Source organism: Cephus cinctus, unplaced genomic scaffold (genome assembly GCF_000341935.2).
Source record: "Cephus cinctus unplaced genomic scaffold, Ccin1 Ccin1_scaffold1841, whole genome shotgun sequence".
Taxonomy (NCBI): domain Eukaryota; kingdom Metazoa; phylum Arthropoda; class Insecta; order Hymenoptera; family Cephidae; genus Cephus; species Cephus cinctus.
The window spans coordinates 1-27,126 of NW_014334022.1; the positions used below are offsets into that span (position 1 = coordinate 1).

The following is a 27,126-nucleotide window of genomic DNA, read 5'->3' on the forward strand; positions in this document are numbered from 1 at the left end:
GAAATAAGAAAAGAGATAAATCAGAAAGTAAAGAATGAAATATAAAGAAGTAAGGAAATAAAGAAGAAATAAATATAGGAAAAGTAAGACGAGCACAGTGGAAAGTGAAAGGGAACAGAGTGAAACGAGAAATCAGAAATCAAGATGAAAATGAAGAAGTCAAAAAGTAGAAAAGAAATGAGCAAAGAGATAAATAAGAAAGCAAAGAATTAAATATAAAGAAATGAGGAAGTAAAGATGAAATAAATATAGGAAAAGTAAGACGAGCACAATGGAAAGTGAAAGGGAACAGGGTGAAACGAGAAGACAGAAAGGAAGATAGAAGTAAAGAAATAAAGAAGTAGAAAAATAAGGAATTGAGTTATAAAAGTAAAGAAGAAATAAGGAAAGAGATAAATAAGAAACTAAAGAATTAAATATAAAGAAATAAGGAAATAAACAAGAAATAAATATAGGAAAAGTAATACAAGCACAATGGAAACTGAGAGGGAACAGAGTCAACGAGAAATCAGAAATGAAGATAGAAATAAAGAAGTCAAAAAGTAGAAAAGTAAGGAATAGAGTTGAAAAGTAGTGAAGAAATGAGGAAAGAGATAAATAAGAAAGCAAAGAATTAAATATAAAGAAATGAGGAAGTAAAGATGAAATAAATATAGGAAAAGTAAGACGAGCACAGTGGAAAGTGAAAGGGAACAGAGTGAAACGAGAAGACAGAAAGGAAGATAGAAGTAAAGAAATAAAGAAGTAGAAAAATAAGGAATTGAGTTATAAAAGTAAAGAAGAAATAAGGAAAGAGATAAATAAGAAACTAAAGAATTAAATATAAAGAAATAAGGAAGTAAAGAAGAAATAAATATAGGAAAAGTAAGACGAGCACAATGGAAACTCAGACGGAACAGAGTGAAACGAGAAATCAGAAAGGAAGATAGAAATAAAGAAGTCAAAATGTAGAAAAGTAAGGAATAGAGTTTTAAAAGTAGAGAAGAAACGAGGAAAGAGATAAGTGAGAAAGTAAAGAATGAAGGATAAAGAAATAAATATAGAAAAAGAAGAAGGTTGGTAAAAGATAAGAGGGGTGCTTCCAAGAGACCAGTATAGGAGACCGGCTCGAAGATAAATGAGCGATTAGTCCCGGGACTGCCTCGTCGTTCCCCCCACCATGCGCCTGCTCCCCCTCGCCGAGTCCTGCGCGACGAATTTGCGCGCAAACAATTTTGAGCAACTTCTAATTCTTCTAAATATATTTACTCAGAATTTCCGATCTCTACGTGTTAATATTTTACTTTATTGATTTACTTAATTATTTTGATGTTCCAGACACCTAATTTATTTACGATTTAGTGCAAAAGGTAGGAAAAGTAGGAAGTATGTACAAGGAAGCGAAATGGGCCCCTCCCCGCCCATTTCCGTGAGTTCCAGCCTCTCCACAAGGGAGCAACGAACCCTCCGAGGCCCCATAGGGGACTTTGTTTTTTTTTTGTGGAAAACCCCCGAGTCCCGGGGCTGTCGCACACAGCGGGAATAGCGAAAAACCTCTGCCCGCCAAGCTACGCGTTCGTGTTCACGTTTAGCTCGGTTACGACGGAATATATATTGTCGACGGAGGCAATGATCACATTATCCTACTTCCAGATTCGCCGCTACGATTTAGCGCCATGATTTTAGTATCGCTTAAAACTGTAGCAGTGTGCATCTCCCTACTGAAGGGAATACTAAACCTTTTTTTTTTGTACAGTTGGCGTTGGATTGCTGATTATCTTAAAGTGCGTATACAAACAAAGAAAGACGTCATTCTGTAATTTTCAAGTGAGGTTTGTATTAATAAATAAAGAAAGAATGGCTGGAGGAAGAGGAATTCTAAGTTTACGATTTAATCAAGATCAAGGTATTAAGAGTTTCATTATTGGAACGTAACAATTTCTAAAATATTTACTGTAACCTATGCTATTTCCGAATATCTGCAGGATGTTTTACATGCTGCATGGAGTCTGGACTTCGAATATATAATGTAGAGCCTCTGGTAGAAAAAGCACATTTTGAAAATGAACTAATGGGTAGTATTGCCATAGGAGAAATGCTCTGGAGAACAAATATTATTGCTGTTGTTGGTGGTGGTACAAGACCAAAATTTGCAGATAATACAGTTTTAATCTACGATGACGTCTCTAAGAAGTTTGTAATGGAAATCACATTCACAAGTCCTATTAAAGCTGTAAGATTACGTAGGGACAAGTAAGATTCATTTACATAATATTGATTTTGTACCAGGATTAGCTCAAAACCGTATTACAATTCTGTTTTTCTATTTAGATTAATTGTTGCACTGCAAAGAGAAATTCATGTCTTTTCGTTTCCACTGCCAACGCGTAGACTTCTTACCTTGGAAACAAGAGACAACCCAAAGGGCTTGGTAGAGGTTGCAACACTTGCAACAGCCCATAAACAATTGCTTGCGTTCCCAGGACACAAACGTGGGAGTGTACAGTTAGTTGATTTAGCTGCAACGGAAGCTGGGAGTTCCAGTGCACCAGCGACACTCACAGCACATCAGGTTTTACTCCATCTGAAAACTATGTAAAAAAATTAATCATATTTTAATAAATGTATTATTAATCAGGGAGCATTAGCTTGCCTTGCAGTGAATGCTAGTGGAACGATGGTAGCTACAGCTTCTACTCAGGGAACTCTCGTTCGAGTATGGGATAGCCTGCGCAGACATTTACTTGTTGAACTGAGAAGAGGTGCAGATCCAGCAACACTTTACTGGTATATAGTTGCCTCATTATTATGTATAATATTTATTATTCAGTTTCCGTTCTGATATTTCAGCATAACGTTTAGCAGAGATTCTGAGTTTCTCTGCGCCTCCAGCGATAAAGGGACGGTCCATATATTTGCTTTAAAGGATACACATCTCAATCGTAGATCCACGTACGTCTCAAGCTAGATAGTTATATATTATATAAAAACTAAATATTCTTTGATCTTCAATAGTTTCTCCAAGATGGGGTTTCTGGGGAATTATGTAGAGAGTCAATGGGCCCTGGCAACATTTACTGTACCACCAGAATGCGCTTGTGTTTGCGCTTTTGGAGCAAGAAGTTCGGTCATAGGTATTAATTAGCTTAATAATCATTTGTACTTATGTGCAATGCACATTCCATTTTTTTTTAAATTACTGTTCCAGCAATATGCATGGATGGGACGTTCCACAAATATGTGTTCACAGCTGATGGTAATTGTAATCGCGAAGCCTTTGATGTCTTTTTGGATGTCTGTGATGATGATTTTTGAAATAAAGTTACAAAATTTATTAGTAAAAATGAACTGTGTTACTAGCTCCTAGATCAAAATTAAGAAAGTTTTTATTTTGTATCTACTACTTTGTGTTTTATTTAAAAATATATGTACCATTATTACATAATGAATAATACGATGATCTTTCTTCTGTGTACTCTCTTCATTTATACATCTCTATTCGGAGGTTTTATTATATTCCTTTGTCGAATCTCCTCTAAAAATTTACATTCAATATCATTTTTAATAACTAAGATGTAATATACGAGATAAATATGTATCAACATACTGTAAGGCTCTGGATTCAGCATCGGCTTAATGATAACAGGATAAAGTGCTAATCCCAGAATTCCAAGAAAACTCCCAAAAATCATTGTATATCCTGCACCCTTTAATTTACTCATTTAATCTTATAAGGTACCTATTAAGAATTTCCAGATTACAATATAACCTTCAGAATACACACTCCAAAAGAGAATCGACTTTGACATTTGATTTACAGTTTTCTGCAAAGAATTGTACAAATAGCATATACTATGGGGTGAATAATACCTTAGTTCTCCAAAATTTGTGAACTTTTAGTGATTTTATACAGCTTTATGAAGTTGCGAATTTATACTATCTTGTCTACGTCTATCCCCATTCGTATAGCACTGCGGTGCATGACAGGTGGTACGAGCTCTAAAAGTTATAATTACTAGTAAACATATTCTTTAACAACGGACAAACAGTATTAGAAATCTAACATAATTTTTTTAGTCGTTGAGAAATATTGTTATCAATATATTATTAGGTATCAATTCCGCGGAACAAATGAAAAGAGCAGCCCGGTGAGGTTAACAGAACTGAGCAAACATGAAGAAGCAGCTATCGTGTTTTGCTTTAGCCGGTGCTATTAGATTGCTGTTAATGACGTCTGACTATCAAACTTTAATCACCGATCGAGTGGAAGTTTCGACTGCATTGAACTCTTGGAAAAAAGGTTTGTGTCTTTCAAAGGGAATCTTGGAACCGTTTACTTATTTTTTTGTTTTCTAGTTACAGAGGGAGTGTACTTGCACAATGCAGGAATTGATCCTTACAGTGGAGAATTATTTCATGAAAGCCCAATAGGGCTCCTTGCATTTTCATTGATGCAGAAATACTTGTCAATATTTGCACTGCATGTATTATTTATCATCACTGATTTGGCAACAGCTTGGATCCTTGCTTCGACAGCACAATTATATATGGCGGAGCTAGTAAGTTCTATTATAAGATAATTGTACCCAATTAGCTTATGCTGACAATTAATGTTTATATTGCAGATTGCTAGAGAGAAAGAAGAAAAATCACAATTGCCAGCTGAAAAGGCAAAAGACAATATATGTATATCAGTTAGAGACACTGCATCAGCTTCTATTCTATACGTGCCTGCAACATACTTACTAAATCCTTTTATAGTGCTCAATTGTGTCGGACTTACCACTACAGTATTCACTAACTTTCTTTTTGCATTAACTCTCTTCTCCATAATAAGGCGTTCTGTCTTCTGGAGTTGTCTGTCCATAGCATTGCTAACTCTTCAAGGACTGTACCCTGTAACTCTGATGGTACCTGCAACAATTTACATTGCTGGTAAAAATTCGCAAACATGTAAAGTAGCTGTAGCAAAAATTATCCTTACTTTTCTTACGTTGCTAGTTACATTGCTATATGCTTCATACTATATCATGGGTAGTTGGTCTTTTCTTTGGAATACAATCGGATTCATTCTCATAGTTCCTGATTTGAGACCTAACATAGGCCTTTATTGGTACTTCTTCACTGAAATGTTTGAACACTTCAGATGGTTATTCGTTGCTTCATTCCAAATAAACGTAGGACTATTGTACATAGTTCCCCTTGCATTAAGATTACGTCAGGATCCTATGCTCCTAGCATTTTCATACCTAGCTATTGCTGCCATATTTAAATCCTACCCTTGTCTGGGAGATGTTGGATTTTACATGGCTCTGTTACCAATGTGGAAGCATCTGTTTCGCCGTAAGTTCTATCTCATTTTTAAAATCACTCAATAGCTATCGACACTCTTTTGATCTGTTACTTTTTCTATACAGATATGCAGCAAGGATTCATCGTAAGCTGCTTCCTACTGTTTTGCACAGTATTCGCACCCACTGTTTGGCATCAATGGATATATTCCAGATCGGCTAACGCAAACTTCTACTTTGGAGTCACATTGGCATTTGCTGTTGCCCAGATTTTTCTGTTAACTGACATTTTATTCGCAAGTGTCAAACGAGAATTTGCTCTTCGTTATGGTCTCTCTAGGGAAGTTAATGGAAATAAAGCTAAGTTGTTATTAGAATAAATAAACGCAAGCATAGAATGTTACATTGGGCCGATGTCAATAGTTGCTACAGTAAATTAAGAAGTACATGAACAAAATAATAGTTTAAGGGATTTCATGTAATTTTTGGAAATAGCATGAATAAACCAAAATCTTTTAGTACAATGCATAAATAAATTATTTCAATTGTATGGAGTAAAGATCTTTAAAAGGATGATTTTACTGTTTGACCGACAGTTGGTTGAGCGGAGCAAAGTCATCTGTTAATATTTATTACAAGAGCAAAAGGAGCATTAAGACGAAGTTTCTGCGTTTATACAATTTGTTATTTCATTTATACGAATAAATCTAATCGAGAAGAAGTCGGTTTTTGTAAATTCTTTAAGCATAATCTTTTCATTGCTTCCAAATATCTTTCTAGTCAATTATCTCACATCTAAGAAAGTGTATAGTATAAACGAGTGCTGACAAGGGTTATACTGACAATCATATTTAACCAGAATGGGACAAACATTGAGTGAACCAGTGACAACTAAAAAATCAGCTTGTTGTAAGGACTCTAAATACAGAGTAGGTAGTTCATGCATGCAAGGATGGCGTGTCGGGATGGAAGACTGTCATGTACATATTCTATCCCTACCTGATGATCCAGGAACACCCTTCTTTGCTGTTTACGATGGACATGGAGGTATATTAATATACTACTCATTTAACAATGTCTGTATTAGGAGATGATATGATAATTTTTTGTTTGCCAGGTGCGGCAGTAGCACAATATGCCGGTAAACACCTTCACGAGTATATAGTCAAACAGCAGGATTATAAGGATGGCAATATCGCTAGGGCAATGGAGTTAGCTTTTCTGAGATTGGATGAGGCGATGCAGTATGACCCCGTAATTATGGATGAACAAGCAGGAACAACTGTCATTGCCCTGCTAATCAAGGATAATATACTTTACAGTGTGAGCTATTATCCCATTCGTAACATTATATTACTAGTAATTGATATTTTGTTATACTAAAAGGAATAATTTTGCAGGCTAATGCTGGAGATAGCAGAGCTGTAGCCAGTGTGGCAGGAAAAACAATACCATTAAGTAGAGATCACAAACCTACACTGGATGGTGAGTGGCAACGAATAAAAGCTGCAGGTGGTACAGTGGAATTCAATAGAGTCAATGGGCATTTGGCACTTTCCCGCGCTCTTGGAGATTTCATGTTTAAAAGGAATGAAAGGAAATCAGCTGAAGAACAGATGGTTACAGGTAAAATATTCTGAATAAAAAAAGTCATGATCCAAACCAAATCCAAATAATTTCCAAATCTACTCTTTGCGTAGCTCTTCCAGAGGTAGAGGAACATGAGATCACAGATGACTGGGAGTTTGTAATATTGGCATGCGATGGAATTTGGGATGTGATGAGTAGCGAAGAGGTTGTGGAGTTTGTAAGGAGTCGGTTGGCTCACTCACAAAAAAATGGACTAGGAACAGAGAAAGAAAGTATAGTCGAGCCTGAAGACATTTGTGAGGAACTAATGAGCTGCTGTCTAGCACCAGATGCGATAATGGGTACTGGATGTGATAATATGACAGTTGTACTTGTATGTTTCCTTCATGGTAAACCATATTCAGACCTGGTGAGAAGGTGTCAAAGACCTGCAGTGCAAACAGATGCTGCACCCTAAGCACACCTAATGTAATTCACAAATATTTGGTACTGTCCTAAACCTATGTTAGCTGTACGCGCATCATTACCTCGATACCAGATAACTCCTTGCTCTTATATTAATGAATGACAAAAGAGTTCTAGTGATTGATTAATGTCAAGTGTATAAAAACTAATAAATATTTTTATAGCCAAAGTGGAGAATACTTACGAGTCTCGTAATTTTACAAGAACCATCGACGAACAACACTGGCACGGTTGGGTGATGACTGAATGATAGATAATGAAATACTAAAAGACTTAGCTGTTACTCGAAATGAAAAAAAAAATGTCAGGTTGCGCGGCACCTATTATACGTTAGAGGCTTTTATTTACAATCCCGTGTAAACACACGTGGGAAAAGAATGAATGCCTAATAACAACAATAGTAGGTCAAATAAAGTTCCATTTTCAATATCCATATCGATCTTGAATGGAAGAGACAGCTGCATTAGCCAGAGAACTAAGTCTTCCGGCTACCTTGTTAACACCCTGACGTACACTCTCGCGGACGTCATCTAAGTCAACACTTCCAGCCCCACTCGAGCCACCAAGCGACATGGACATCGACGACGAAGATGAGGGTTGCGTTGATGTTCCTGTACCGAAGTAATCAGCCGAGGAAATGCTAGATGATCCTTCGAATCGACGCAAATTGCTCTTACGTTCCCACTGTTAATAATATAATAGAAATGAAGATTATAATCCTATAACGTTTTTACCTGATACAACGATGATGATCATGATACTCACGGAATCGTCACCACTGGAATCACGGAAGTACTGATCAGAACTAATGGCCTTTGCGCTTCCAAATTTCTTTTGAGCTTCACCCTCAGCCGTTTTATTACTCTCGGCTTTGCTATTATTAGAACGTGGTACCGTTCGTCTTGGAACGTCTGGTTCGGCCACGATGACGATTTCTTCAGCACGTGATGATTTGCTATTGGAATTACTGGAATATTGATTCGAGAAAGATGTATAAAACTCTTCGAATCCACCCATGACACAATCTGGTTCAGCATAGATTTCCCTTGATCTGGGTTCAGCGGCGGTGATTGTCTTGTTAGAAGATTCTTGAGTTATTGTACGCATGTCACCAAGTGCTGAATGGCTGGCAGCGCTATAACATGTAACGAATCAATTAATTACAACTTTATCTGTGTTTTTGTTCTAATCTATTCTGAATAAATAATTGCGAGTTTTACCTGCGAGCATTGAAACCCATTCCAAGACGTTCAGCTTGACTAGCTTTGGTCGGGTCTAGTTGCTTAGTTCGCTCTTCTACTTTCTTGGCCTGCAATGTTAGATTCTGCTCGTAACGATACGCCAGTCGAGTGTCAATAGCATCTTGCTCTTCTTGTGCTCTCTCTTGATCTTCTTTCTCTCGAGATTCGCGACTCGCCTCAGTTACGCTTCTTTCCAACTCGTCGAAATTTGTTTTCACACGCTGAGCGCCCATGCCACTTGTTTTCTTCCCACCCATCTGTTACAAAAACATATCGTTTAATATCCACACATGTATATTTATCTGTATCACTGGGATTAATAAAAACTTACCCCTGATCTTTTTGGTTGAACTTTCCTAATACCAATTGTAGGTTTTCTGTCCGACTGGGAACTCACACTGCTGTCAAAGAGCTTAACAGTCGGGCCTATTGTGCTTGGAGCTTCGGAAGCATGTGATAAACTGCTTCCAGCGATCTTTTCAGAACTTAGTACAGGATTCGATAAGGGAATCGGTTTTTCTACTATAGGTGCTGTAGATTCGTTTGATGACAACTCAAAATTTTCATGCTCTTTGAAAAAGTCAACCTCAGGTGATTCAATGGTTTGTTCTTCTGCATCTTGTTCTAAATGTAACTGTTAAAATAGTAAAAGGTAACTGTTTAATAATTGTGCATACGAAAATATTATATCACGCAAAAGTAATTAGAAAATCAAATTTCTGTTATGAAACTGTGGAAGGAATTAACATGTTGAATGATACTTCATTTTGGTAAAATAGTTACCAAAGTGGCAGATTATAAAAATATGTACATCAGGAATATGATTCAACATACATTGATCACTTCATAGACATTACATTTTTATAAGACATGACGAAGAAGATAAAGCACAGAAAATAAGAAAGTTCTCGGGATAGCTGCGAGCATCATATGATAGGGTTAAGAGTATAAAAGTAAATGAAGTTAAAGAAACAAAAGAGATCAGTTAGTGATCAGTGAACAAATATTCACGGCTCACCAAAACTTTTTTCTCAGGTAAGGGAAGAAGAGCCTAGAATTATTACAGTGACAATTATGTATGTTGTAAAAGATATCATTATTATAATAAAGTAAGATTTAAAAAGTTTTACCTTTGTGCCATATTTTCTCATTGCCTGGGCAGACGCCTGTGTCAATTTTTCCTTGTACAGCATAGCCGCTCGTGATTTATACTTTTGTTGTGCATCAGTTGAAGTACAATTATGTTGCAAAAAGAATTTTCTCTGTAAATCATTTAAATAATGACATTACAATATAATCTCATAATGATACACAATATGTAAAATTACATACAGCATTAGCATTCCCTCCAAGTTGCATATTTCTAAGTTGCAGCCAGGTCCAATTGGTATCTAGTTGTGTAGAGCGTACAAATGTTAAATGTACACCTAAGCTCCGGTGAACAGCTGAGCAATCGATACAAAGGAATACTCCGTAAGTAACACTTGACCATGGTGGATTCTTTGCATTGCAGTCAAAGCATGTCTGGAAAAAATCATACTTGATAAATACTAATGCATATTACTTGAACTTAATGAAATTTTTGCAAAAAGGAAAATCTCAATGTTAAACATTCAGTGATATCAAGAGAACAAGAAAAGGTGTTGATAATACATAAAAACAGAATTATTTTGTATTATGAAATATTTCAATTCGTTAGATCAAAGATGTGTCATTCAAGGAAGAAAAGTTTAACTGCAGTGTTGGTTGGACACAGACATAGTTGAGGTCAGTGAGTTTGGTTAACTACAAGATTTGTACAATATACGCAGAAAATAATAATGCAAGTAATGTAAGTTTAGTATAGCAGACCTTATTCGTAGGAATAGCCCGTAATCTTTTAAAAATCTCCTCAATTTCGGCCCTGCTGGGTGCAGATTCTGCCATTTTTGACGTGTTGTCAATTACTACGTATGGAATCGTAAGCACCTTAATGGCGAGGTCAACATCATGGGCGCTAGTGTCGCCACATAATAATTCAAGAACAAAAAGTTATGCTTCGTTAAAAAAAATCAAGTATAATTAGACAGACCAAATTCTATATTATTTTAAAAGGACTACCTATAGAAAACAATTTATTGTACAGATTATAATTATTACACAAGATCAAAAATTATGACTTATTTTTTTTTCTTATCAACTATAAGTTCTGGCCGTTGTCCAGTATTTGGAGAATCACTCACATTCACTTCCTCTTCTTCGACTTCCAAACTGTTTAATCTGTAATAGAGTAGCGATGTTTATCTGCCAGATGATTCAATAAAAAATTATAAACTTACTCTTCTTGTTCTAAACTATGTAGCATCTGAAAGCCAGCATCCAAATTTGGTGGAAATCCCATTTCAGGATCAAGAAGTTGTAGCGTGGGAACGTCACGATACATATTTCCAAACTCATCCAGTTCCTCAAACTTCAGTTTATTTGCTACTTCATCAAGATCGATTCTGAAACATACAATAAAACCTGAAGATTTTATATTAAGAAACAATACAGTTATCAATAAATTCATACTTGGTACTGTTAGCATTGAGCTCCTGCTGTCTCTGTTTCTCTAACATTCCTTCAACTTTATTCCTCATATTTTCCTCAACTTTCAAAACATTTTCTTGATAATAGTCATGCAACGCTACTACACCACCAACTCCAGCTTCCACCAGAACTCTTTCAACTGGATCAGGAAAACCATCCTCTTTCTGTTCTGATGCCACTTTTAATAATAATGCCATCCTTCTTAAAAAATGATCAGCCACATCTGTAAGTGTCTCTATGGCTATTTCCGATGAACTATCTAATCCAGTATGGGCCAATAGAACTATAACTGCATGTTTTAGCAAGCTATGCGCTGTTGATGGCCTCAAATTTTTTACAGATATATAATCCTTGAACTGTGGGCTACAGAGACATGATTATTAAAGACACATGATTCACAATGTAGAATATATTTTTTTTTAAATAATCTTACCCCTCTGTACTTGGAGGTAAAAAATGAAATGGATTTTCAGCTTCTTTAGTATCTGTAGAATTCTCTGTCTCAATAGTTCCCAAATTCCCTAACATCGTTCCATCTTCCTGTAAACAAAAATGATGATTAACACTAACAAGAGTACATTAAAATCATATCGGCAGAACATTATTTATCCTTACCATGGCTCTCATATGCTGGTGGAGATTTATAGTATTTAATACATGTAAATTACCCATTGGCAACCTACATTAACATTTAAAATGTTACAGACAATTGAAAAGAATAATATTAACGTTATTGCTAAAGTACTTACTGGTACAGATATTGTTACCTGCTGCAGTACTTACTGTATAAACTCGGACTGCTTATCAATTCTATAGTCACAATCAGTACTGTTATTGTCATCCATAACTTGTCTCCAAACATTTTCAATGATATCAGGAGTAATAACTTCTTGCTTGTGAGTTTCTCTTGGAGGCAATTCACCCCATAAGGTGCAAGTAGCAGATCCCTTGCTGGATTTCATCCTAAACTTTCTTGTTATCTGAGTATTTTATACAGAAGTACCTATATCGAATTACTATACAGTCGAGACTGAAAACCATCATACATACTTGAAAGTACAGTACTATGAAAGTACAGTCAATTTGCCGCCACAAGCGTCGCTGTGTCAAATCAAGATGTGACAATCCTCCTGAACTCTCCTGAACTTAAAAATATTTCGTAAGTTGTACACAGTCTTTAATAATTGCAAGCTATTCTTTGAAAAATGGAACGTTTATGGAACGTCGTAACTGTCACAATTTTATTGTGAAAGTTTATATGTATGTATAGCAACAAACGCTTGATCAGGTTAGAACTAAATGCAAAAGTATCATGCAACAGTATTGCATATAGTTATAAGTGACGTACGCGCCATCTAAAATGAAAGAGGAAGTAGTGAATGTTTGTATGTACACCCGCTATTGGAATGTTTGATTTAAAGAGAATATAGAACTATCTGATTTTTAGAATATTTAAAGAAATGGAAAGCTCAGCAGCATCAGTTTTACAGCGTGCAGTTGAGATGGATAAGAAGGAGGAATACACAATGGCTCTGGTACTTTATCAAGAAGGACTGCAGGCTCTAGTCAATTCTATAAAAGGTATCAGAGATTCCAGGTACACATTACGATGTTCATCATGATTGTTCAAAAGAGTTAAACAGTTCTTAAATTGTACAGAAACAAAGGATGCTACAAAGAAGAAATACTTTCATGGAAAAGCTTCAGAGTACATGGATAGGGCTGAGAAAATTAAGACCCTTGTCGAAGAGAGAAAAGCTATAGGAAATTATAGAGAACATAAGAAGGTTGAAGATGGTTCAACAGGAAATAGCTATGCTACTCTTTTTGGACGATTTTTGGATGAGACTGTCACTCATATACAGATTGAGGATCCGTATATAAGACTCCCTCACCAGGTTTGCAAAATTTTATTTATCTTATGACACTAATCGCACATTCTATAATAGGCTTACATTATTTATTGTTTCTAGTGTCAGAATTTGGTCAGACTCTGTGAACTGGCTGTGCAGATGTGCAAATCACTTTCAAGAGTAACACTAATAACAACTCGTCATCCTGATGATGCAAAGAATCAATTAGCAAGACTCATGGAACTGAAGGGAAATATGCAATCTCGTTTGATTACATTTGAATTTTCCTTCTCCGACACTTTACACGATCGGAAGATTACGTATGTTCTCTTTAAGATTTGTTATTTAAAATAACTGAATTGATATAATTATTTTTGTACTATTTCAGCCTGAGCAATGGATGGGTTATAAAAATAGGACGAGGATTAGATTATTTCAAACCACCAGGAGGAAAATTCGTTCTGGGGGCTTTTGACATGGAACTAAGGTCTTGCTTAGAAACGGCAGTAGATATCTATTACTTTCCCACTCTAGCTGGTAAACAATAGTATTTTTCAGTAGAAATTACTCCATTTTAAAGCGAAATCATGATGAACAAATTGTGTATAAAATCACTATGAACATTTATTGTGATAATTTTAACGCGGTTAATTATTTCTAAGTGATATGTCATAAATATATATTGATCACAATTATTATGTAGCGATAAGATGATCGTGTGATGATTTTACACCAGTAAAATATTTTTTATACAAAATATAAATTTATAAATTTTTATATAAAAAAATGCTGTGATACATTTTCTTATTCCTTGTGTCTCGTCTATATTAGCCAATACTATAATCGCACGCTTTGGCAAAGTCAATTTGCTTGGCTGCTTTTTTACAAGCCATCCTCAGAGACTTTGTATATTTGAGTAAACCCGCCTCTTCATCGTCCGCATCAAGGATATGATTCTTCTTATACGAGGGAAGACAATCCGCACCTCCTACAGCGACGACCTGTCTAGCAATTTCCGGATCCACACAGAGTCTGGTCAAAGCAGCGGCAGCAGTCACTTCCAATCTTTGATAAGCATCCTCGAGACCTGGAGGTCGCATTCTCAAGAAACAGACGAGAGCGACGGAAGCTCGAGCTCTAGCTAAATGAGCGCGGGTTTCCGGTATTCTTGCGAGTTCACCAATCAGTGACGCGACTTGTTCCATCAGCCAAACGTTACCACCTGCGGATTTTTTTACGCACTTCAAAAGTGTACGCACTGTATCATGTTCCAAAATAGGCGCTATGCACTTCCTGGATTTGGATAAATGATGTAAAGCTGCTGCTGCCAAAAGAAGAGTTTGTCCGCAGGACGTATTCTCAGCCAGCCGTGTCAGAGATTGCACCAGAGTATCCTTGAATGGTTCTAGATGTGGAAGACCTATGGCCTTTATCCAAGGCGCAGTGACTTGTACGACTAGAGCTGCAGCCTCCATTTTCTCAGTTTCCGGTGATGACTCAGCTGCAAGAAGATCCACCAGGATCTCAGGACCGCCATCTCGGGCAAACCATTCGATAGCTGTTGGACAGCAGCATACACTGGCTAGGGCTCTCAAGGATGCACTTCTTAAGTCGCTGGATAGACGTCCTGCCGATAGAAGAGAAGTAAGGAGGGCTCTTACTCCGGAACAGCGGGCTATGCTGCTTCCTGCTCGTGATCCTGCCAATCCTAAGGCCGTCAATGCAGCCAGTGCGCCACGCGCTGCGCTGCCTCCTTCTCGAGGAGCTTCCTCTAGGCCACGCACTACTCTCTGCAAATGGATAAATTTATTCCATGTCAAGAATAACGTTTCAAAGCCTTAGTTATCCAATAACCACCTCTATATAGAAGTCTAGTCTCGTATCTAACGCTTTGTCCACGTCGTTCCTCAAACTTTCCAACTGGGCGATTATTGTCCGCAGACTGCTAGGTTGTATTCTTCTCGGAGGAGGTGCCCCGAGCTCAGAAAGTACCCGAAAAGCATGTTCTTCAATGGATCTGAGAAGTTCCCGTTCGGATTTAGCATTCTCTAGATGCGTCACTTTACTAAAATAAAGAACATTCGATAATCAGTAGTTCCTTCCTTACTCGCCTGTCCACAAGCTTGTCACCATAAAAATATACATACTCAACCACCAGCTCATAATGCCGATCAAATTTTTCCGCCTTGACAAGAAGTCTCGTTGCTGCGGCAGTCGCCGAGGATGTAAGCAACCTCAGATCTCTGGTCTGCAGCTCCTCGGATAACGGTTCCTGCAGTTGTCTCCTAGGGAGTGCCTTGCTCTGAAGAGTAGCCGTGCACTCACCCTCGGTTTCCATAGCAAGATCACCCAGCCAAGCCCTGACAGCATTCAGCTGTCTAAAACTACCAGTATCCTCCAAAGTCCTCGCCAAAGATTCAACCCTCGTAGAAGCATCTTCTTCGTGGCTGTGTCCAGCCGAAGAGTCACAACTCCTCGCAATCCCTCCAGTAACATCAGCATCCTCAGGTGGTTCAGCGGCGTATAAAAATTCACCAAGACATTCCTCGACAAGGGAAGACACAGAAATATCACCGGAAGTGTCACGTCCACCAGCATCGTCAGTTCTAAAAGATCAAAAAGTTCAGTTAAAATTCAAAAATCCCATAAAATATTCTCATACAGATTACAATAGTTTACGAACCTCAAACGAACCATACTAATTTCTACTACATTCAACTACATGTCATTCCTCTGATTTCCCGGGGCTGAATGAAACTCTTAGACTACCAGCTGCCGCATACTTGGAGTTCTCCACGAAAAAAAATGCAATCACACGACTTAACAACTACACGCAGTCCATTACAGGTACAACGCTAGCACACGCGAGCTGACTAATCGAACCAGTCCGGATGTATCATTAATCCTAGGTGACTAATCCAAGAACTCCGAGTTTGTGGTGCAGCCGCGCACTGCCTCAAAATTCTTTCTACATTCGCTGGCGAAGAACGTGAATCGCTGCCCAGCAGCCGCTACTGCTTCGCTAACGCAACTGCGATCCTTGTCTCCTTCTTCGATCCACCAGCTACAGACTTTCTTATACCACGCTGTATTCCTAAGATACCTAGTGCTGCCTGATGCGTTCCTCTTACATTGACTCACGTACCCGAACAGACTGAACACGCCAAGCTGAATACATCAAGTGTAATTAGAATAAAAAAATATTATTAATTCAATTAGGCAGTACTCATGCTCGAAGAATGCATTTGAAATGTCAGACGAGACTCAGTATATCAATACCGTAATTCGTAACCAACTTACTTCATTTGGTGCACTCGGTACGTGGATTACAATAATATATATGCTAGTGGATACGTCTCCTTACGAATGGAACTCCCTGTATTGAAGCATTGTCTCCTTGCGTCGTTTAGAATACTAATGCATCGATGTACGGATATAAGCTTACGGTTTGGGCTGCGATAAAAATGCCAAGCGGCACTTTGTATTTCGTTACTATTGATTGGTCGTATATGGACATGCAGACCGCTGACACATATAACCTTTTAACTGTTGAAAACTGATAGTTTGGAAAACATTAGGAAATTCGGTTAAAATTGAATAACTCGTTGTTATCCGACCGTTATCATTAGATTTTTCAGTTTGTTCAAGCATTGGACGATAAGCTATGATGTATATACTATTTTGTGTCATTGCAATGGACAATATAAAGTCTGACGGTGTTCAATTTGTCATACTGTAAATGTGTCAGCAGCGTTACGTTTTAATACAAAAAGAAATAACAACGGAAGAGCCTTACGCGACGCATTCCTATCGCTTGGCTCATATTTTCGTCGCAATGAGTTATCGCAAGGCGCATTCTCTGCGTACAGTTACAGTCGTAATAACAGATACGGCTCCCACCTTTCTTACGAGCAAAGCAAATTCTATAATTGGCTATTAAATATTTTCCGATTTGATAAACATGAAAAAGGAGAAAGACCATCCCAGAGAATAACATTTCGGTCTTGGGTGCATGTTTAACATCTGCCAATTATATTTAAGGGTATACTCACTGATTAAAACAGAGCGGATTAAGCCGAGGTCGAATTCTACAAGCTAGAGAATCATTTTTAATCCTTAAGGATGACTGCTTAGGTGTGGATGTGTGTGCAGGATGCGGTGGTACTTCATTGTCCTTCCAGGGCGACTCCAGCCGCTTAGGATATACTCGTTTGCTGCGTCTTCTATCCCGGGGTCTGTTGGTTCGCCTTCTTCTGGGAGTACTATTTCCGCAGATACCGGGACTCTCGGATCTCTCCGAGTCGGAGAAACCAGAGTCCTGACTCCGATGACCATGACTGTTAGGACTGTAGGATCTGTCCTGGGATACAACTTCTTCGTGAGGTTCCTGTGCCACTGCTCCTGAACACGACGTCTCGTCCGAGCTCGTTTTACTCCTGATAAAGGAAATAATTCTTAATTGATTATTTAAATAATTATTTTTAAAACTCACATTGGTAGCCCATCCATATCCTTGTCCATCTGAGGTGACGGAGTCCTAATATCCGGTTGCTGCTTGGAATCCTCTTCACCAATCCTGATTGTAGTGATATTGCCTGTTCGGTGCAATCCATCAGTTGAATCGTATCCACGTAAACTTTCTTCACCGTCATCAGCTGTCGCATTCAGATTGCAATAAAAACTAGGAAGTGATCTAGGCTGGTCCACATCTCTATGTGGAAAAGGAGTCTGTCCCACATCCTGAGAAGCCATGTAACTCCAAAACACTTTACTTTGATGTCTTTTAAAACCACTCATCTTGAGGCTTGCTCTATATTTTAATTAAAAAATTCAATTAACAGGTTTCACGCACAGGAATGACACTTCAAAGCGAAACCAAGTTCCCGGTAGCGAAACTCCAAAGTAATGGAAGAAGAGTCTACACGAAGTTTAATAAGCAGAGTTCACTGGGGTGTTCATCACTGTTCACTAGAGCACAACGACCCACGTACCGGTCGCGTGGCGTAGGCGCCTTATGGTATCCGTAGCCCCACTACCAACCCCCATGCGAGTAATACATTATCAACCCCCTCGAAACCACCAGAAGAAATTCAAAACATCCCGACTTTATATCGTCTTGAAGTTCAGCGCGCGACTGACTTGACGGGACTTCCGACTTTCCGGGAGGAGGAGTTGACCGTATCCCTTCCCTATCGGAAAGACGACCTATCACTCCTGGTCGCCCCTTTCCCCAGCCAGGTGTCGCGTCGTATAAGCCAAGTCCCATGAAAATGTGACCCCCCGTTCAACCCCCATAGTATTGAAGTCGTATAGGCATCCTGAAGGTTTGGCATGTGCTCACCATGTGTAACCGACAAACCGTACCCTCTGTACTATATATGGGAATATGTTCACCATATAGAGAGTCACCATTTATTGAATGGGACCCTAGAGCGGGTTCCACAGTGGCGTATTCGTCACCCCCCATTTGCATTTCCATGGGGGAGGATACAATAGTGTAGAATCATCATGGAAATCACGCCAATGGTGTTTGAGTGCCAGGTGTGGCTCCCGTTTCCCCATAAGGGGTCGGTTTTTTTATCTTCCCCACCGTGGAACCCTCTTTGCACCCCTAGGCATTGGGGCACGCGCCACTGGGAGCATCTGCGAGCATAACTATGTACTTCGTCCATGTGGGGTGTAGGAATATACATGCCTTCGTACGATATCATCTCTTCGGTTTTTCATTGGCTTGGATCTGGATTGATGCTGATCCGTAACATGTATAAATGCTGAAAGCATAATAAAACATTTTATAATGCGTTGAACTTTGCAAAATTTCAAGGCTAATTGCTTAAAATGCCTATCTAGTATTAGAAAAATTAAAGGTAATCTAACAGAATGTGAAAACCTGTACAACTTTTATTGTGTACGACCCATTACATTATTTAATGTATTCAATTCATTAGCAGTTGGGCTTTCATAAGACTGAATGCGTCTCCTGATATATATAGATAAGCCCGTACATACTTTTACACTATTTTTAAAGAATTTTAAAAGCCTATAAGAAAAAAATGTATATATATATAAGCTTTGAGCCGGAAGGGGTCCGTCGTAGGACCCCTATTGTCCCTGGATGAACGTAATGGGGGACAGCTGTAATAGACCGTTAGAGAGTAGACAGTATATATCGATAGGTCTGTCCTTCTTTTAAATATAACTCGTAGCACCAAAAGCAATTCTATTGTGCATTCACTTCTTTTCTCTTCAAAGAAACAACAGAGCGCCATATTTAAATACAAGTTGGCATTGGGCTTTAAATCTACATTACATGGTGTACTTTGATAAAAGGTTTTTACTTCAGTCCTCTGAGCAAATGCCAAAGCCAACTGAGTTTGGTATCGATCAGTTTTCTTACAAATTAATTAACGAATTCCTAAACATAACGAATTTCCCATAATTAAACCACATAACTTTTAAACCAGCTACAATTTTTCAGGAATAAAGTAATCCCTTTCTAAAGCGACCTACTAATCCTGGCTGTCAAAAACAGCATATTTACATATATCACCCGACTAATCATCATCGCGAAAAAATTACAACACTCCTTACATAAATTTTTCTGTAGTGAGGAAGGAAGAAGAAGCATGTATTTCGATATCTACAGCCTTCTTATTTACTTCCTGAGTGCCGGAAATACACTTCTGCGAGGTACGAGTAATGGATGTACCTTGAAGAGTATAAGAAATCGCATTGTCCATGAAAAATACAAGGTTTTGTACGCGCACGATATGCGGTATGCTAATTCAACAGAAGGCGTCATTTTATGATTCATCGATGTAACCCACAATAAGCCATTCTTAATAAAGCATCACCTGTCAAAGTAAAGAAAGTTTTAAGCAGGTATTTAAATAAATATAATCTATAGATACCCGTGAGAAGGATAACAGGATGTCGGAAATTGTAAAGGATATGATAAGAATTATTCGTTGCAATCAAAGCATATAGTCCTGCGTTATCGCACAGGATTTATAGTGCCTTTCGGTGCGGCAGGTGATTGTTGTTGAAATAAGTCATTGTACTAGCACTATTTTTTAAATAGTATTATAGTACATTTTAGAGAATCAAACAATTCATGTTATACGTACTGGCAGATAAGCTTTTGATTTCCTTAAAAGGAATCGAATTGGAATCGCGTGTCTTGAACAACGCGTGGGCAAGTAGACCCCAAGTCTGTCGCATGATTGGCGTAAAAGAATATTCTAGTATTTTATGCTACCAGATAGACAGCTCTGATGTTAATTTCGTCGGTTAGATCTTGTTACGGAATTGGCTCGTATTGATCACGTCCAGTTGGTAGACCAATGGAAAAAGTGAACTGGAGAATTATGTGGGTTGTGGAGAAGACTTTAAGGGTATGATCCGACTTCCAGCGCCTCCTACAAGACCAGCGAGTGTGAGGCCTTGCGGTATTCGTTTCGTTTGGAAGAATACGTATCCCGGCATTGCTTTGTGAATTGTATTTTTCTGCGACGAATTAAAATGGTAACACACAGTGATTTGTTTAATGTACTTTATAAGGCTGAAAGTTCTACTGGTAGTATCTGTATTCAGTTATTATTTCTGTGTGAAGAGAATCTTTTAGTGGAAGATTATAAATTTTACAGAATGAGGTGACAAATGGCGCACGTGTGTCTCTTGGAGCAGGAGCCACTCCTCAAACAGATTTGAGAATTATTTTATAATGAATTTAGATGTAAATATAGTTCAACGATATATCCAGAGAATTTTTTGTCTTGATACTATATCCTATGATTAAGAAATTCATGCGCTCCATTTTTCGTTAATGTTATTGTTTATGTGAGACTTCCATGGGTTTCTAGAAACAATAACTTATGCTTACTCATAGAAATCTGTTTTTCTTAGGTGTCTTTAAATCCTGTGAGGATCCTCAAGCATGAAGCTGAAGAGGAGAAGGCTGAAATTGCCAGGTTGAGTTTGTTTGTGGGTGCCATTGCTATTGGAGATTTGGTAAAATCTACCCTTGGTCCCAAGGGTATGGATAAGATCCTGGTTTCCCATGGACATTCTGCTGGGCAGGTTCAGGTAACCAATGATGGTGCCACCATTCTAAAGAGCGTAGGAGTTGACAATCCTGCTGCCAAGATTCTGGTAGATATGTCCAAAGTTCAAGATGATGAAGTTGGCGATGGTACAACTTCCGTAACTGTCTTAGCTTCTGAATTGCTGAAAGAAGCAGAAAAATTAATTGAGCAAAAGATACATCCCCAAACTATCATTACTGGATGGAGGCAAGCCACTGCAGTTGCTCGCACAGCTTTGCATAATACAACAGCTGATAATTCTGCCGATCCTGAACGCTTCAGGGAAGATCTGTTGAACATCGCTAGGACTACACTCAGTTCTAAGATCCTCTCACAGCACAAAGAGCATTTCAGCAAGCTTGCTGTCGATGCTGTCTTGCGTTTAAAGGGCTCTGGAAACTTGTCAGCTATTCAGATAATTAAGAAACGAGGTGCTACTTTAGCAGATTCTTTCCTGGACGAAGGATTTTTATTAGATAAGAAACCAGGAGTTCATCAACCACAGAGAATCACTGATGCTCGCATTCTTATTGCTAACACTCCCATGGACACTGATAAAATTAAGGTTAATTTTTGAATACTATAATAAGTAATGATAATACAATGGACATCAAATAAAATAAAATTTTCTTCAATAGGTATTCGGGTCAAGAGTTCGCGTAGACTCAATGGCGAAAGTCGCTGAATTGGAAACAGCTGAGAAAGAAAAAATGAAGGATAAGGTGGACAAGATTATAAAACACAACTGCAATGTATTTATCAACAGGCAGCTGATCTACAACTACCCCGAACAACTATTCGCAGACGCAGGAATTATGGCGATCGAACATGCCGACTTTGACGGAATTGAGCGACTTGCCCTTGTTACCGGGGGTGAAATCGTCAGCACGTTTGAACATCCCGAGATGGTCAAATTGGGAAAATGTGATGTGATCGAACAGGTATGTAAATTTCTATACTCGACAACTCAATATAATAAAAACAATGTTAATGGCATTAAATTTCAGATCATGATCGGCGAAGATACGCTCTTACGTTTCTCAGGTGTACCTCTCGGAGAAGCTTGCACCGTCATTATCCGCGGAGCTACTCAACAGATTCTAGACGAAGCCGAACGATCTCTGCACGACGCACTTTGCGTATTGGCAGCCACCGTACGCGAATCACGCATTGTCTACGGAGGTGGTTGTAGCGAGATGGCAATGGCTGGTGCCGTTATGAAAGCTGCAGCCGCTACTCCCGGCAAGGAAGCTGTTGCCATGGAAGCTTTCGCCAGAGCTCTTCAACAGTTACCCACTGTCATCGCCGATAACGCTGGATACGATTCCGCACAGTTGGTGAGCGAACTAAGAGCTGCTCACAATTCTGGTTCCACCACTGCTGGTCTAGGTAAATATATCAATCGTTTCTATTATTTTCCTTCTCTTTAAAATACATTGATGGTCAATAATCGATTTCGTTTTCATCATAGATATGGATGCGGGTAAAGTAGGCTGCATGAAGAAGTTGGGCATCACGGAATCTTGGGCCGTCAAGAGGCAGGTACTTCTCAGTGCAGCTGAAGCCGCTGAAATGATTCTTCGCGTAGACGATATTCTACGTGCTGCACCTAGGAAGCGAGTAACGGACCGTGGACGCTGTTAATTCTTAAATTTCCATTATTTACTTCCATCAAATTCGTTTCCGTTTATCCAGCTTCTCATTCATACTATTGCACCGACTTCGATGGAACGCGTTTGGAATTATATATATATTTCTTATTGTACGCCTAGTATTTGACAGATTATTTCATCCGCGTTTTAACGTTCTATTTGAAACAAGTAATGTGACAGAACGTTAATTAAATAAGCACGCATTCTTGTGGTTAGCATTTTTTATAACAATACAATAGCATTACTATTAATAAATAAATGCCTCAACCAATGTCACGGATCGCATTGTTATTTTGTATTATAATACAGAACTATTTAATTATATTCCATAAGGTATGAGAGTTATAGAATTTAGCTCTACTTCATAAATATGGAATAATTTAAAAAGTAATATTTATATTGACAACAGGTTTTCAACAATCTACCGATTTCGTATAGAGAAAACCAAGCGGGCTTCATTTTGAACTGTGATTGATTAGTAATTGCACGGATTAATATGCAAATCGAAGTTTTTGATCGTATCCTGCTTTATCCAGACTAGGATTGCAGGCGTAATTAATCATAGGTGGTGGACCACACATCAATACAATGGTGTCTGGTGATGGAGGATACATATGCTCGGAGATCATCTCAGCATTTATATATCCAGTACTGTATGGCCAATCCTTGCTACTTGTATCAACGGTATACCAGATTTTCACTTGTTCACTATGTTTCTTAGAGATTTCATCAAGTTCGTTCCTTAACAGTATGTCTTTCTCAGTCTGATTAGCGAATAGTAAAGATACTTTAGTATGGTCTTCAGGCTCTTTGATCATTTTTCGAATAAGCTGTAGCATAGGCGTGATGCCAGTTCCTCCGGCAATCATTACCACCTGGAGAAGTTTGACGAAATATAACATCTACCAACTGATTAATAAATATAAAACTTACGTATTTCACAGTGTACTCGTTAGGAGGTTCCTTCCTCAGGAGCTTGATGGAAAATTTGCCATTTCCATTATAGACCAGACGTCCAGAGGGCCCTCGGAAGTCGACCGTTTCACCAATTTTAAGACTTTCAAGATGCTGAGACATTTTTCCACCTTCAGGGAACTTTGGGTGAACATTCTTAAAGTATATCTGAAAATTGATAGAATGCATAAATTAATGTGGTTAAATGTTTTTACTGAGCAGTATTTCAATAATTACCTTGATGACCAAGTCCACGTAGCCATAATCATCGTCACTGGAAACTGGTGTGTAAGCACGTATCACAACTTCATCTCCAACTTTAGCTGTGAGATGAACATGCTGTCCAGTCGGAAGACCCAGAATGTGTTCGGGAGTAGGCAAACCAAACCGAAACCTTCTAGTGTCATGACTAATAATCTCTTTTTCGATTAATGGTAAACTATATTTGACAACTGGATCCACCAGCAAAATTGGATGTTTCTTCTTTCCATTTTTATATGATTGATAAAGCTTGATAACCAAACCAGTAGCTAAAACAGTTCCAACTGCAGCCAAAAGTGGCAGTATCTAAAGGAAAGAAATGAAATAAAATTAGAATTAACTTCATTTATGACACCGTACAAAACCATCACTAGTATTGTTATTTATCACAGTAATTAAAGTTAAACTCTTATACTACAAAAAGAATTGCCAATACCCAAAACATCATCATCAAATAGTAAATCGTTCAACTAAATACTCGTAACTTCACGACTTACAGTATGAGAACATTGTGATAAGAATTACGTTAAAAAAACCATGTATGTACGACTATCAGTAACGATCCACGAGGTTATATAAATTACAAAAAGAAACAGGCGATAATACTGACTATGAGTATATCCAACAAACCATTTCAGATATTTAATCACATGCACGAAAACTGATCAGATAGTACTTAACATGTCCAAAGAAAAAAAGAGTTTTACAAGCCCATTTTTTATTTACCAGCGCTCGTGGATTTAACATGAGGTCCTGCTAGCTCGCTGGCACGTGGTTAGCGAATCTAAAGAATGTGTCAAGAGCAGCAGGTTCTTAAAATCACAGATTGAGCATGAAAAATGTAAAGATCACCGGTTTTCAAGAGTAAAGTCCTGTATATGAAAAGATTCAATAAACAACCGAATATTCAAGAGAATTATAATGTAATTAAGAACAGAAGCAGAGATAATGATACGACGCTAAAGATAAGAGGAGTATTTTCTGCGGAATTCAATAACTGACCATGCGATAGAAAGTTCAAGGAGGAAGAAAAGTTAAACGTACGTGTCGCGAGATACCTTGAGATAATAAACCGGCAAAGCTAAACCTAAAAGTACAATACCAGAGCGCTTCCTTTAAAATAGACCAGGTTCACTCGTGAACCCGATCTAAGAACGGTAGATTCTATTTATAAATGGAGACGTATGTTCTGGGAGTAATAGCATAGGAGAAGAACAAATATCTTTATACGTACTGCCGATGATGAACTCTCCTCTACTGTAGAAGACATCTCAAGTACGCATATACTACATGCACGAATACTAAACAAATAAAATACTAATTTGGAATGAATGGAATTTTCAAGGTACAGTTTCTTTTAGCACAGCCTCATTGGTCCTCACGTGATCCTAGTGTATCACAAACTGAGTGGAGCACTACGAATTCTTCGCATAATATTCAAATGATAGCTATAAAATACTGGTTATATGATATTGAATGTAAATAATTGTTCTTCGTGTTTAAAACTTTACGTGCCTTATTATTTTGTGACTCAATCACTCTGTCATTATCGATTGTCACAGAATTTAAGATAGATAATACTGTCATTCCTCCTGTATTATCATGAAATTTGTAATAACGCCAACATGTTTCTTAATCAGATGAAAGATATGATATTAGCTTATAGTACTAGAGTACTATAATATATACTAGAGTACAGTACTAGAAACTATTCTTAGTGAGGACACATTTTAAACGCGAGATTAGCATACTCCCAAAGGTGTAATTTTTAGTAGTTTCAAAATTCAAGAATAGACTGCAAGTTGAGGTTCGAAAAAGTAAAAAGTGTTTTTGAAAGTGGCCCTATCGCAATTTGATCTGTATCAGCCTCCGAGATACAGCTGATTTTCAAAATACATTCGGAATCATTTTAACGTAAAAAGTTCAGTGGTTGTCATAGAGATGCTGCCACTTATCACGTGTGGAGAACAAGTGGATTGTCGTATTTACCGACCGAGCCAAGGCAACCCTGTGGAATAGGAGATTCGAAAATTCGGAAAAATAAATATAGAAAAAAGAAAAAAGTTAGAAATGGACAAGAGGGGTGCTTTTAAGAGACCAGTATAGGAGATCGGCTCGAGGAAGAATGAGCGCTACGAATTAATTCATTAAGAAAATCATACGAGAATCTGCTCGGTTATTTGGAAAAGCAATAAAAAAAATATTTTAGTTTTAATGAATATTTTATGATCCTTACATAAAAGCAACGGAGCAATTAGGAACACATAACTTGTTGATCAAGTGGGTGGTTTATACTTGCGGCTGATGGTAATGTACGTACATAGGACCATCACATCATCTCTTGGCAGTGAATGGTAGCTAATGATTATTCACATGCAAGGAAGTAAAAGAAAATATTAAAAGGAAATGAAGTTACATTGTGGCAGAGTGGAATGTGCGTTCTTTTGATTTTCTGAATATTTAACATTTCAAGTGTCAAATGGCTGTTTTGCACCGAGCTTTGTTCACGTGGTTTAATCTTCTCATTTTCCTGATCCTACTGGTGTTGCGCTTAGATTTGAGAATACAGTGGAACTGGTTTATTGTCTTCATTCCTATGTGGCTCTATGACAATATACTCCTGATTTATATTGTATTTAATATGATATCACATTGCAAAAATGGACACGACAGAGCCAGCAGTTTGAGAAGAAAAGTAATTTTATTTATTCACTCTTCTTACCTCATATTATATCGTTACTTATTTCTTTGATACTCAGATTATAGGTCATAGGCTATATGGTATATAAATATTATTGTTTCAGGTTTGGTACATGGCAGCTGTCTTAATGAAACTCAGTGCTCAGATATTAATTTGTTTGAAATTGGAAGCACCGCATTGGAATCTACCTGCCAAAGCTGTGCTTGCTCCTTTTTGGCTACTTCTGCCTGCTTTGGCTGTAGATATTTTTGTACACCTGATACATCATTCGAAGTATTGACCATGGGTTATCCAAAATCTATGATATTGCAACCAACTAAATCTACATCTTATGAAAAATTGATTTACAACGGCATAGCTACATAAAATATTAAATGAAAATTTGAGCTTGTTAAATTCCACAGTCATATGCTTCTCATACATTTCTTGCAATATGCATAGTGTAAAATGTTGAAGAGCACTTGTGGCTTTGTCAATTGAAATGACA

General features: G+C 37.9%; 11 protein-coding genes across 26 annotated transcripts; 6 read left to right on the top strand and 5 right to left on the bottom strand.

The window, feature by feature from the left end:
- The first annotated feature begins 1,641 nt into the window (after positions 1–1,641).
- Positions 1,642–3,382, top strand: LOC107273717 (WD repeat domain phosphoinositide-interacting protein 4). 2 transcript variants are annotated; one of them, XM_025091076.1, is made up of 7 exons: positions 1,642–1,885; positions 1,965–2,232; positions 2,311–2,551; positions 2,618–2,766; positions 2,830–2,931; positions 2,995–3,113; positions 3,182–3,382. In XM_025091076.1, the coding sequence occupies exons 1-7, from the start codon at positions 1,837–1,839 to the stop codon at positions 3,292–3,294; spliced, it is 1,041 nt and encodes a 346-aa protein (XP_024946844.1). In that variant the 5' UTR covers positions 1,642–1,836; the 3' UTR covers positions 3,295–3,382. The 2 variants fall into 2 exon arrangements, with proteins under 2 accessions (XP_024946844.1, XP_015607682.1); XM_015752196.2 differs by having other exon boundaries at positions 1,645–1,885; positions 3,188–3,382.
- Positions 3,341–3,985, bottom strand: LOC107273725. 2 transcript variants are annotated; one of them, XR_001539315.2, is made up of 3 exons: positions 3,850–3,985; positions 3,587–3,718; positions 3,363–3,514 (listed from the first exon to the last, which is right to left on the bottom strand). XR_001539315.2 is itself a non-coding variant. In XM_025091079.1 (2 exons), exons 1-2 carry the CDS (start codon positions 3,699–3,701, stop codon positions 3,465–3,467), a joined length of 165 nt encoding a protein of 54 aa, XP_024946847.1. In that variant the 5' UTR covers positions 3,702–3,721; the 3' UTR covers positions 3,341–3,464. The 2 variants fall into 2 exon arrangements, 1 of the variants encoding a protein (XP_024946847.1); XM_025091079.1 differs by lacking the exon at positions 3,850–3,985 and having other exon boundaries at positions 3,341–3,514; positions 3,587–3,721.
- A 129-nt stretch (positions 3,986–4,114) lies between these two features.
- Positions 4,115–5,791, top strand: LOC107273715 (phosphatidylinositol glycan anchor biosynthesis class U protein). Of its 2 annotated transcripts, none has more exons than XM_025091072.1 (4): positions 4,115–4,279; positions 4,336–4,538; positions 4,605–5,322; positions 5,397–5,791. In XM_025091072.1, exons 1-4 carry the CDS (start codon positions 4,153–4,155, stop codon positions 5,648–5,650), a joined length of 1,302 nt encoding a protein of 433 aa, XP_024946840.1. In that variant the 5' UTR covers positions 4,115–4,152; the 3' UTR covers positions 5,651–5,791. The 2 variants fall into 2 exon arrangements, with proteins under 2 accessions (XP_024946840.1, XP_015607675.1); XM_015752189.2 differs by having other exon boundaries at positions 4,342–4,538.
- A 115-nt stretch (positions 5,792–5,906) lies between these two features.
- On the top strand, positions 5,907–7,504 carry LOC107273719 (probable protein phosphatase 2C T23F11.1). Its single transcript, XM_015752203.2, has 4 exons — positions 5,907–6,317; positions 6,388–6,593; positions 6,671–6,896; positions 6,971–7,504. Exons 1-4 carry the CDS (start codon positions 6,131–6,133, stop codon positions 7,315–7,317), a joined length of 966 nt encoding a protein of 321 aa, XP_015607689.1. The 5' UTR covers positions 5,907–6,130; the 3' UTR covers positions 7,318–7,504.
- A 132-nt stretch (positions 7,505–7,636) lies between these two features.
- On the bottom strand, positions 7,637–10,616 carry LOC107273713 (ADP-ribosylation factor GTPase-activating protein 2). 2 transcript variants are annotated; one of them, XM_015752184.1, is made up of 8 exons: positions 10,418–10,616; positions 9,899–10,090; positions 9,697–9,828; positions 9,585–9,617; positions 8,898–9,200; positions 8,546–8,823; positions 8,091–8,460; positions 7,637–8,009 (listed from the first exon to the last, which is right to left on the bottom strand). In XM_015752184.1, exons 1-8 carry the CDS (start codon positions 10,490–10,492, stop codon positions 7,749–7,751), a joined length of 1,644 nt encoding a protein of 547 aa, XP_015607670.1. In that variant the 5' UTR covers positions 10,493–10,616; the 3' UTR covers positions 7,637–7,748. The 2 variants fall into 2 exon arrangements, with proteins under 2 accessions (XP_015607670.1, XP_015607671.1); XM_015752185.1 differs by lacking the exon at positions 9,585–9,617.
- Positions 10,617–10,663: 47 nt separating this feature from the next.
- On the bottom strand, positions 10,664–12,423 carry LOC107273718 (STAGA complex 65 subunit gamma). Of its 5 annotated transcripts, none has more exons than XM_015752198.2 (7): positions 12,185–12,423; positions 11,918–12,097; positions 11,750–11,813; positions 11,568–11,674; positions 11,117–11,497; positions 10,885–11,049; positions 10,664–10,825 (listed from the first exon to the last, which is right to left on the bottom strand). In XM_015752198.2, the coding sequence occupies exons 2-7, from the start codon at positions 12,094–12,096 to the stop codon at positions 10,726–10,728; spliced, it is 996 nt and encodes a 331-aa protein (XP_015607684.1). In that variant the 5' UTR covers position 12,097; positions 12,185–12,423; the 3' UTR covers positions 10,664–10,725. The 5 variants fall into 5 exon arrangements, with proteins under 5 accessions (XP_015607684.1, XP_015607687.1, XP_015607685.1 ...); XM_015752201.2 differs by having other exon boundaries at positions 11,918–12,106; positions 12,185–12,326; XM_015752199.2 differs by having other exon boundaries at positions 11,918–12,102; positions 12,185–12,323.
- Positions 12,165–13,566, top strand: LOC107273722 (MIT domain-containing protein 1-like). Of its 2 annotated transcripts, none has more exons than XM_015752214.2 (5): positions 12,165–12,293; positions 12,582–12,715; positions 12,794–13,032; positions 13,108–13,307; positions 13,376–13,566. In XM_015752214.2, the coding sequence occupies exons 2-5, from the start codon at positions 12,595–12,597 to the stop codon at positions 13,533–13,535; spliced, it is 720 nt and encodes a 239-aa protein (XP_015607700.1). In that variant the 5' UTR covers positions 12,165–12,293; positions 12,582–12,594; the 3' UTR covers positions 13,536–13,566. The 2 variants fall into 2 exon arrangements, with proteins under 2 accessions (XP_015607700.1, XP_015607699.1); XM_015752213.2 differs by lacking the exon at positions 12,165–12,293 and adding an exon at positions 12,417–12,519.
- Positions 13,567–13,593: 27 nt separating this feature from the next.
- Positions 13,594–20,198, bottom strand: LOC107273709 (protein inscuteable homolog). The gene is made up of 6 exons (XM_015752176.2): positions 20,115–20,198; positions 17,480–18,758; positions 17,040–17,423; positions 15,135–15,593; positions 14,845–15,052; positions 13,594–14,777 (listed from the first exon to the last, which is right to left on the bottom strand). The coding sequence occupies exons 2-6, from the start codon at positions 17,782–17,784 to the stop codon at positions 13,815–13,817; spliced, it is 2,319 nt and encodes a 772-aa protein (XP_015607662.1). The 5' UTR covers positions 17,785–18,758; positions 20,115–20,198; the 3' UTR covers positions 13,594–13,814.
- A 160-nt stretch (positions 20,199–20,358) lies between these two features.
- Positions 20,359–22,999, top strand: LOC107273714 (T-complex protein 1 subunit beta). The gene is made up of 5 exons (XM_015752186.2): positions 20,359–20,511; positions 20,893–21,636; positions 21,710–22,012; positions 22,079–22,460; positions 22,543–22,999. Exons 1-5 carry the CDS (start codon positions 20,509–20,511, stop codon positions 22,713–22,715), a joined length of 1,605 nt encoding a protein of 534 aa, XP_015607672.1. The 5' UTR covers positions 20,359–20,508; the 3' UTR covers positions 22,716–22,999.
- LOC107273720 (NADH-cytochrome b5 reductase 3) lies at positions 22,930–25,330 on the bottom strand. 7 transcript variants are annotated; one of them, XM_025091077.1, is made up of 5 exons: positions 25,173–25,319; positions 24,665–24,810; positions 23,915–24,244; positions 23,657–23,845; positions 22,930–23,598 (listed from the first exon to the last, which is right to left on the bottom strand). In XM_025091077.1, the coding sequence occupies exons 2-5, from the start codon at positions 24,683–24,685 to the stop codon at positions 23,215–23,217; spliced, it is 924 nt and encodes a 307-aa protein (XP_024946845.1). In that variant the 5' UTR covers positions 24,686–24,810; positions 25,173–25,319; the 3' UTR covers positions 22,930–23,214. The 7 variants fall into 7 exon arrangements, with proteins under 7 accessions (XP_024946845.1, XP_015607694.1, XP_015607692.1 ...); XM_015752208.2 differs by having other exon boundaries at positions 24,665–24,722; positions 25,173–25,191; XM_015752206.2 differs by lacking the exon at positions 25,173–25,319 and adding an exon at positions 24,983–25,115.
- A 226-nt stretch (positions 25,331–25,556) lies between these two features.
- On the top strand, positions 25,557–27,079 carry LOC107273724 (transmembrane protein 60). Its single transcript, XM_015752219.2, has 2 exons — positions 25,557–26,633; positions 26,743–27,079. The coding sequence occupies exons 1-2, from the start codon at positions 26,418–26,420 to the stop codon at positions 26,917–26,919; spliced, it is 393 nt and encodes a 130-aa protein (XP_015607705.1). The 5' UTR covers positions 25,557–26,417; the 3' UTR covers positions 26,920–27,079.
- The last annotated feature ends 47 nt before the right edge of the window (positions 27,080–27,126 follow it).

What these genes read in the sequence shown, in the direction of transcription:
- LOC107273717 (XM_025091076.1), top strand. Translation starts at nt 1,837, where the DNA reads ATGGCTGGAGGAAGAGGAATTCTAAGTTTACGATTTAATCAAGATCAA. An exon ending in ACGATTTAATCAAGATCAAG is followed by an intron (nt 1,886 to 1,964) that starts GTATTAAGAGTT and finishes GAATATCTGCAG; the next exon opens with GATGTTTTACATGCTGCATG. An exon ending in CGACACTCACAGCACATCAG is followed by an intron (nt 2,552 to 2,617) that starts GTTTTACTCCAT and finishes ATTATTAATCAG; the next exon opens with GGAGCATTAGCTTGCCTTGC.
- LOC107273724 (XM_015752219.2), top strand. Translation starts at nt 26,418, where the DNA reads ATGGCTGTTTTGCACCGAGCTTTGTTCACGTGGTTTAATCTTCTCATT. An exon ending in CCAGCAGTTTGAGAAGAAAA is followed by an intron (nt 26,634 to 26,742) that starts GTAATTTTATTT and finishes TTATTGTTTCAG; the next exon opens with GTTTGGTACATGGCAGCTGT.
- LOC107273718 (XM_015752198.2), bottom strand. Translation starts at nt 12,096, where the DNA reads ATGAAATCCAGCAAGGGATCTGCTACTTGCACCTTATGGGGTGAATTG. An exon ending in AAGCAGTCCGAGTTTATACA is followed by an intron (nt 11,814 to 11,917) that starts GTAAGTACTGCA and finishes ATGTTAATGTAG; the next exon opens with GTTGCCAATGGGTAATTTAC. An exon ending in CTCAATGCTAACAGTACCAA is followed by an intron (nt 11,050 to 11,116) that starts GTATGAATTTAT and finishes TGTATGTTTCAG; the next exon opens with AATCGATCTTGATGAAGTAG.
- LOC107273722 (XM_015752214.2), top strand. Translation starts at nt 12,595, where the DNA reads ATGGAAAGCTCAGCAGCATCAGTTTTACAGCGTGCAGTTGAGATGGAT. An exon ending in TCTAGTCAATTCTATAAAAG is followed by an intron (nt 12,716 to 12,793) that starts GTATCAGAGATT and finishes TAAATTGTACAG; the next exon opens with AAACAAAGGATGCTACAAAG. An exon ending in TTACACGATCGGAAGATTAC is followed by an intron (nt 13,308 to 13,375) that starts GTATGTTCTCTT and finishes GTACTATTTCAG; the next exon opens with CCTGAGCAATGGATGGGTTA.
- LOC107273720 (XM_015752204.1), bottom strand. Translation starts at nt 25,208, where the DNA reads ATGTCTTCTACAGTAGAGGAGAGTTCATCATCGGCA. An exon ending in AGGAGAGTTCATCATCGGCA is followed by an intron (nt 24,245 to 25,172) that starts GTACGTATAAAG and finishes TCTTTCCTTTAG; the next exon opens with ATACTGCCACTTTTGGCTGC. An exon ending in ACGAGTACACTGTGAAATAC is followed by an intron (nt 23,599 to 23,656) that starts GTAAGTTTTATA and finishes AAACTTCTCCAG; the next exon opens with GTGGTAATGATTGCCGGAGG.
- LOC107273714 (XM_015752186.2), top strand. An exon ending in TGGACACTGATAAAATTAAG is followed by an intron (nt 21,637 to 21,709) that starts GTTAATTTTTGA and finishes TTTCTTCAATAG; the next exon opens with GTATTCGGGTCAAGAGTTCG. An exon ending in AATGTGATGTGATCGAACAG is followed by an intron (nt 22,013 to 22,078) that starts GTATGTAAATTT and finishes ATTAAATTTCAG; the next exon opens with ATCATGATCGGCGAAGATAC.
- LOC107273713 (XM_015752184.1), bottom strand. Translation starts at nt 10,492, where the DNA reads ATGGCAGAATCTGCACCCAGCAGGGCCGAAATTGAGGAGATTTTTAAA. An exon ending in TACCTGAGAAAAAAGTTTTG is followed by an intron (nt 9,201 to 9,584) that starts GTGAGCCGTGAA and finishes CTATTTTAACAG; the next exon opens with TTACATTTAGAACAAGATGC. An exon ending in TTCAACCAAAAAGATCAGGG is followed by an intron (nt 8,824 to 8,897) that starts GTAAGTTTTTAT and finishes TTTTTGTAACAG; the next exon opens with ATGGGTGGGAAGAAAACAAG.
- LOC107273715 (XM_025091072.1), top strand. Translation starts at nt 4,153, where the DNA reads ATGAAGAAGCAGCTATCGTGTTTTGCTTTAGCCGGTGCTATTAGATTG. An exon ending in AATTATATATGGCGGAGCTA is followed by an intron (nt 4,539 to 4,604) that starts GTAAGTTCTATT and finishes TTTATATTGCAG; the next exon opens with ATTGCTAGAGAGAAAGAAGA. An exon ending in GTGGAAGCATCTGTTTCGCC is followed by an intron (nt 5,323 to 5,396) that starts GTAAGTTCTATC and finishes TTTTCTATACAG; the next exon opens with ATATGCAGCAAGGATTCATC.
- LOC107273725 (XM_025091079.1), bottom strand. Translation starts at nt 3,701, where the DNA reads ATGAGTAAATTAAAGGGTGCAGGATATACAATGATTTTTGGGAGTTTT. An exon ending in GCTGAATCCAGAGCCTTACA is followed by an intron (nt 3,515 to 3,586) that starts GTATGTTGATAC and finishes GTAAATTTTTAG; the next exon opens with AGGAGATTCGACAAAGGAAT.
- LOC107273719 (XM_015752203.2), top strand. Translation starts at nt 6,131, where the DNA reads ATGGGACAAACATTGAGTGAACCAGTGACAACTAAAAAATCAGCTTGT. An exon ending in AGGATAATATACTTTACAGT is followed by an intron (nt 6,594 to 6,670) that starts GTGAGCTATTAT and finishes ATAATTTTGCAG; the next exon opens with GCTAATGCTGGAGATAGCAG. An exon ending in TGAAGAACAGATGGTTACAG is followed by an intron (nt 6,897 to 6,970) that starts GTAAAATATTCT and finishes CTCTTTGCGTAG; the next exon opens with CTCTTCCAGAGGTAGAGGAA.
- LOC107273709 (XM_015752176.2), bottom strand. Translation starts at nt 17,784, where the DNA reads ATGAGTGGTTTTAAAAGACATCAAAGTAAAGTGTTTTGGAGTTACATG. An exon ending in AATCCGCTCTGTTTTAATCA is followed by an intron (nt 15,594 to 17,039) that starts GTGAGTATACCC and finishes TTGATCTTTTAG; the next exon opens with AACTGACGATGCTGGTGGAC. An exon ending in CATTATGAGCTGGTGGTTGA is followed by an intron (nt 15,053 to 15,134) that starts GTATGTATATTT and finishes TCTTTATTTTAG; the next exon opens with TAAAGTGACGCATCTAGAGA.